At 65.9% G+C, this 4,029-nt stretch overlaps 1 protein-coding gene across 1 annotated transcript; it reads right to left on the bottom strand.

Annotated features, from left to right (window-relative positions):
• Window positions 1-315: 315 nt before the first annotated feature.
• On the bottom strand, window positions 316-4,023 carry SAPCD2 (suppressor APC domain containing 2). The gene is made up of 5 exons (XM_023536485.1): window positions 2,086-4,023; window positions 1,452-1,598; window positions 1,158-1,265; window positions 911-1,033; window positions 316-843 (listed from the first exon to the last, which is right to left on the bottom strand). Exons 1-5 carry the CDS (start codon window positions 2,806-2,808, stop codon window positions 715-717), a joined length of 1,230 nt encoding a protein of 409 aa, XP_023392253.1. The 5' UTR covers window positions 2,809-4,023; the 3' UTR covers window positions 316-714.
• Window positions 4,024-4,029: the final 6 nt, after the last annotated feature.

The following is a 4,029-nucleotide window of genomic DNA, read 5'->3' as shown; positions in this document are numbered from 1 at the left end:
GGCCATCCTTCTAACCCCACTCTAGGACCCTCCAGCCTTGGCCCAAGTGTGAACTCGATCACCAGCCCCTGGGGCCCCCTGGAACCAGCACAAGTACAACACCCTCAGAGCCATCCCCACCCTCTCCGTCTGCTCCTGGTGACAGACGGTCCCCTAGTCTTGGAGCCCTGGGTTGAAGGAAGATGCCCCTCAGGTGTCCCAGCCCACCCCAGGGTCCCTTACTCCCCGCCCCATCTGAGACACTATGATGGGGCTCCGGGGCCCAGGACCAGCGGACGCATAATGCCCTCTGCTGGCCGCTAGCAAAAGTGCGACTTAGTGTGACCAGTAGCATTTACTGAAGACCCTAGCTGGGAGGGGTGTCAGGTCAGCTGTAAACGTGGGGGACAGGGCTGCCAAAAGCCCTCCTTCCCGGGGCGGCCTGAAATCTGGTAAACACGAGGAGGGGTCCCCCACTGGCAGGAGCTTCAGGCTGTGTCTGCACGCTGCAGCTCTCCCCCATGTCAGCCCCAGCCCCCAGACAGGCCAGGCCATCCCTGGGGACGGCCTACCTGACGGCCACACCTGGGGTTGGGGGGATCCGGGGGAGCCCAGATTGGGACGATGGTGGGCTATGTCCAGGCCAGTCAGGTCGTCTTCAGCCCGAGAGGTGGGGATCAAGGTGGGCCCAAGGCCAGTGCTGGGCCAAGCTGAGAGGCCCCCGTCTGAGGCCAGCTAGATGAAGGTAGAGTCCAGAGGCCCGGCGTCCTGCTGGCTGAGGGCACGGGCCTCAAACAGCTGCTTGATGAGGGCACACTTCTCCTGCTCCAGCTGCGTGATCCGCTCACTCTTGTCTGTCACCTCCTGGCAGACAGGGGACAGTCAGGGCCTGCTAGGCTGCCGGCTCCCCTACTCCCATCCCACGCCTCACCTGGGTAAGAAGTCGGTTCTGCTCTTTCAGCATGAGAATGGTCTGCTGCTGCCAGCCGGAGGCCGAGGGCGAGGCAGGGGCCATGCTGGGGCACGGGGGCCCCGAGGAAGACGAGGGCAGAGCCTACAGGAGGGCATGGTCAGGCAGGCCTGGCAGGCCTGGCTCAGCCTCCAGGACGAGGGTGCAGGGTGGCACCGAGCTGGGCCTGGACCCCAGCATGGGTACCGGGTGGTCCGGGGACACTCACCCTGCCGGCACAGGCCGCAGCCAGCAGCTCCCCCAGGCACCGAGCCACCTCCTGTACCTTGGGCAGTAGTCGCCCCAGAGGCGGGGGGCTCCCCTCAGCCCCGAAGTCCTGGGAGGCAAGCAGGGGAGGGGTGGTCAGAGAGCAGCCCAGAGTCAGCCACTGTGCCCTGAGGGGGTGCCCACCAGTGGCACTCCTGCCCCTGGAAGTTACCACCCAGAGCCGAGAGCCCAGGGGAGTTGCTGGTGGGGAAGCGTCACAGTCAGGGGCCCCTCTGCCCGGGGAGATGTCACTCACGGCGCTGGCCCTGTTCCGGCCCAGACGGCGCTGGCGCTCCTGCACACGCTGCAGCTGCTGCTGGTACCAGTCGCGGCCCCTCGCCATCATCTGCAGACCCTGCAGCAGCACCTCCTTCTCCTGCTCCAGCTCTGCCATCTGCTTCAGCTGCCACGTGTGGGGACACAGATGCTGCTGAGCACACGGCAGTGAGGGCCCGCGCGCACCTACCCGCAGGCGCACACCTGCACACGTGAGCCCGCACGCGCCTCTGCACTGAGCACAGCAGGCCCTTCCCCCGGGGGTCCCTTAGTGCCCCTCTCCCCTGGCTTCCCTAGGGAGCACAGGTGACTGGAGCTCGGCACCCCTTCCTGAGGGGGACAGTTAGTGAGCATGCGGCTGGTGAGCCGGGCCAAAAGCAGTTCTTGCGGGTGGCCAAGCTCATGGCTACAGCACGTCCAGGCTGCCTCCCACCTTGCCTGACCTTAGAGTGGATTCCTAAAGTGGATTCAAGCCCAGGTGCAGAAAGATGCTTAGAATTGACCCACGTGCCTGCCACAGGCCATCCCCAGAACCCAGGAGACCGAGCGTGGGGGCCTAGTCCAATCCTATGCAAGATGGAGAGAGCCCCAGAGCCCCCTTGGAGCCCACTCACCAGGTCACAGTCCACGCCGTTGGTGATGGTGTGCCTCCGACGTTGTCCTCGGGCCCGGGGAGCCCGCCAGGCATCCCCCACGCCTGGCTCCCAGGCCCTGCAGGCCACTGCACCTGCAGCAGAGGTGAGGACCGTCCAGTCAAGCTCAACCCCCACAGCCTGGCTCCAGGTCCGTCCAGACCACTCTCCCACGGCCCCGGCAATGCAAAGCCTTGATCCAGGCCTGCACACCTCTACAGTCATGGGCAACTCAGAGCCTATCTGGGCCCCGCCCCATCTCAGTCCGGCCTGGGGTCTCAGGCAGCAGCCTAGCCCTGCCCACACTTCGCCTCCGTGTCTGGCTGGGGTCTGGTCTCCACTTGGCCCCCACCTGCCTTGGGGTGGGCCATGTGGCTGCACACCTGCACACCCTACGTGTGCGTGTGCACATGAGCTGGGCGTGAGCTTCCGAGGGCAGGGCTTACCTAGCCGTCTCTGCACCCCAGTGCCCACCTTGGGCTCAAAGGCTGCAGGTATGGACAGCGTGAGCAAGTGCGGGGCCTCTGGTCTTCCCCGCCCCTTCCCCGGTAGCCTGGCCCGGTGAGTTTGTGCGGGCACCACGTGCAGCTGTGCGTGGCAGAGACCTGACTTTTCCCAGGCAGGTGCCGCACCGTGGTCAGTCCCAGGCCCCCGTGGAGGCGCGGTGCACTCCGTGAGCAGCTCAGGAGCTTCTGCAGCTCCCATGTCCGCCTGCGGCCGGAAGGCCAGGGCTTCCCTGTGACAGTCCCCTGGAGTGCCGGCCAGTTTCCTTGGGGGAAGGGGAGCATGCGCAGGGCCCCCCCAGGAGGGGAGGAGTGGGGTCAGGCGTGGAAGTCACCCCCCCCCCGGCTCCCTAGCTGCAGCCACCACACCTAGCTCTTCTTCAGAGGCCATGCCCTTGGCACTGGGCTAGGGGAGTGGGCGGGCGCTGCAAGCAGGGAGTGCAGGCACGCATGGCAGAGACGTGCCTCGAGGGCTTGCCAGCCCTGGCAGACAGGCTCCGAGCAGGCCCCGTGTTCACGTTCCAACCTGCCATGCGGCCAGCAGAGGAGGTACAGGAGGAGGGAGGCGGGGCACGGGGGACACCCTGGGATGCCTGGGCCATCTGCACTGGCGCGTCTGCAGGGCAGCTCCTGGTCCCCGGATGACAGCACACTGGACGTCCAGCTGGGTGACCAGCAGGCAGAGCCAGCCCTGTCCCTATCTGGGCCTGACCTGGCAGCCTGTACCTAAGGGGCCAGGCCGGGCTGAGGTACAATACACACTGGGCCCCAACAGGAAATGAAAGAGAGGGCCTGGATCTCTGGAGATGGGCTCTTTGTGTGGCTTCTCTTCCTGGGGAGCCGGGGGGTCTCAGAGCTCCAGATTTGGCACCCCAAGAACATGTCACACCCTTTGTCTGGGCCTCTGCCTGTAAAAGGTGACAGCAAGAGCCCTCGCCTGAGGCTCGTGCTGCCCCGTGGTGGGCACTGGGCACATGCCCAACCCCGTGCCAGCCAGAGGAGCACAGTAACTGACCCACAGGGCTGAGGCCTCCAAGCCCCAATTCCACGGCTGATTCCATGGATGGCACTGACCCTGCACTTGGGGCCAACCACACCCAGAGGTCGCCCCCCCAGACACACACCATGGGGTCAGGGAGGCTGGGCAGCAACGGGCAGGGGGAGTCTCCAGCCTGGGGTGAGCTGCTGGGTCAGGTCATAAGGGAGGCCAGAGGCCACTGTGGCCCACAAGTGCCGGCCACGGGGCTGGGGACTATGGCGGAGGCCAGGCGGGGTCCAGTGAGGCTGGCAGAGCAGCAGGCACCACAGAAAGGGCTGGAAGCTGCCACAGGTGGAAGGAAGGCCCTACACCGGCGGTAGTGCAGGTCCTATCCCCAGGGCAGGCACAGGGGCCAATCAGCCACCTTCTGTCCCTGCCAACTGC

Source organism: Pteropus vampyrus, unplaced genomic scaffold (assembly GCF_000151845.1).
Source record: "Pteropus vampyrus isolate Shadow unplaced genomic scaffold, Pvam_2.0 Scaffold157, whole genome shotgun sequence".
Taxonomy (NCBI): Eukaryota; Metazoa; Chordata; class Mammalia; order Chiroptera; family Pteropodidae; genus Pteropus; species Pteropus vampyrus.
The sequence above is the reverse complement of the archived record's forward strand: the minus strand, read 5'-3'. Positions and strand labels throughout refer to the sequence as shown.

Excerpts from the sequence above, each read along its gene's own strand:
- SAPCD2 (XM_023536485.1), bottom strand. The coding sequence starts at position 2,808 with ATGGGAGCTGCAGAAGCTCCTGAGCTGCTCACGGAGTGCACCGCGCCT. Across the intron at positions 1,034-1,157 it reads CTGCGGCCTGTGCCGGCAGG|GCTCTGCCCTCGTCTTCCTC; the intron begins GTGAGTGTCCCC and ends GCCCTCCTGTAG. Across the intron at positions 844-910 it reads AGAACCGACTTCTTACCCAG|GAGGTGACAGACAAGAGTGA; the intron begins GTGAGGCGTGGG and ends CCTGTCTGCCAG.